This window comes from Helianthus annuus, chromosome 9 (assembly GCF_002127325.2).
Source record: "Helianthus annuus cultivar XRQ/B chromosome 9, HanXRQr2.0-SUNRISE, whole genome shotgun sequence".
Lineage (NCBI taxonomy): Eukaryota > Viridiplantae > Streptophyta > Magnoliopsida > Asterales > Asteraceae > Helianthus > Helianthus annuus.
Window position 1 is genome coordinate 167,586,977 of NC_035441.2, and position 1,177 is coordinate 167,588,153.

Genomic DNA, 1,177 nt, shown 5'->3' on the forward strand with positions numbered 1-1,177 from the left:
TATCCCCCTCATCAACCAACCTCACATAATCACATTCACATTTTATTATTAACCCGGTGGTGGTGTGTACAAACACCAGGGACGTAGTTAACGCAAATCACATACCTATTCGTTTAATGGAACAACATTTCAATTGGCCTGCATCATCATCCTCCGATTCATCCTCATCAGAATCCTCTCACTCGGGTCAAAAACCCAAACATTCCAACCAAATAAAGGGCCCATGGACCGGCGAAGAAGACAAGATTTTAACCCGGTTTGTTGAGCGATACGGGGCCCGAAACTGGTCCCATATTAGTAAATATATAAAGGGCCGGTCCGGTAAATCGTGTAGGCTCCGGTGGTGCAACCAGCTGAGCCCCGATGTGCACCACCGGCCGTTTTCACCGGCGGAAGATGAGACCATTTTGGCTGCACATGCTCAGTACGGGAACCGGTGGGCCACCATTGCCCGGTTGCTTCCGGGTCGGACCGATAATGCGGTTAAGAATCATTGGAATTCTACGTTGAAGAAACGGCGGTTTGAGAACCGGAGTGGTGTGCCGGAGGTTGTGGTGTCGGGATCTCCGAGGAATGTGGGTGTGGCGGCGGATGAGGATGAGGAGGATCCGATGACGGCTTTGTCTTTAGCGCCGCCGGGGACAATGGGGTGTGAGTCGTCGGAAAACCGGACGGAGAGTTTTCCGGTGGGGTTTTGGGATGTGATGAGGGGGGTGATTGCTAGGGAGGTTAGAGAGTATGTTACGACGTCGTTCCCGGAGACTTCTTCTTCTGGGTTTCATTGACAGTTGTGTTTTTTTTTTTTTTTTTTTTTTTTTGTATTTTATAATGGAAGTTAAATGTTGATAAATGATAAATTCGTTAAGTGTAATTTTGTTGATATTTTATTTGTTTTACTAGTTTTTTTTTTTTTTTCCAGACAAACTAACATATTTTTAAATGCTTTTATACCTACTTCTTGTAAGCCTTAATTTGAACCCTCCACCTATATATGATCTATTGGATAGCGCGGATGTACCTTACTAACATTATGTCTCGTGGTATCACAAAACAATAAAAAAAAATAATTTGACCAAGAGGTAACCTAATATTTGCTTAGGATATCTCATTCTTGTAATCAAGAAGAAAAAAATACACTACTTTTACATTTTGCCAAAAAGTTGAGGGGTTGCTGAGA

General features: G+C 43.3%; 1 protein-coding gene across 1 annotated transcript; it reads left to right on the forward strand.

Moving 5' to 3' along the window:
- On the forward strand, positions 1–882 carry LOC110879471 (transcription factor MYB44). The gene has a single exon (XM_022127933.2). It carries the CDS (start codon positions 117–119, stop codon positions 783–785), a length of 669 nt encoding a protein of 222 aa, XP_021983625.1. The 5' UTR covers positions 1–116; the 3' UTR covers positions 786–882.
- Positions 883–1,177: the final 295 nt, after the last annotated feature.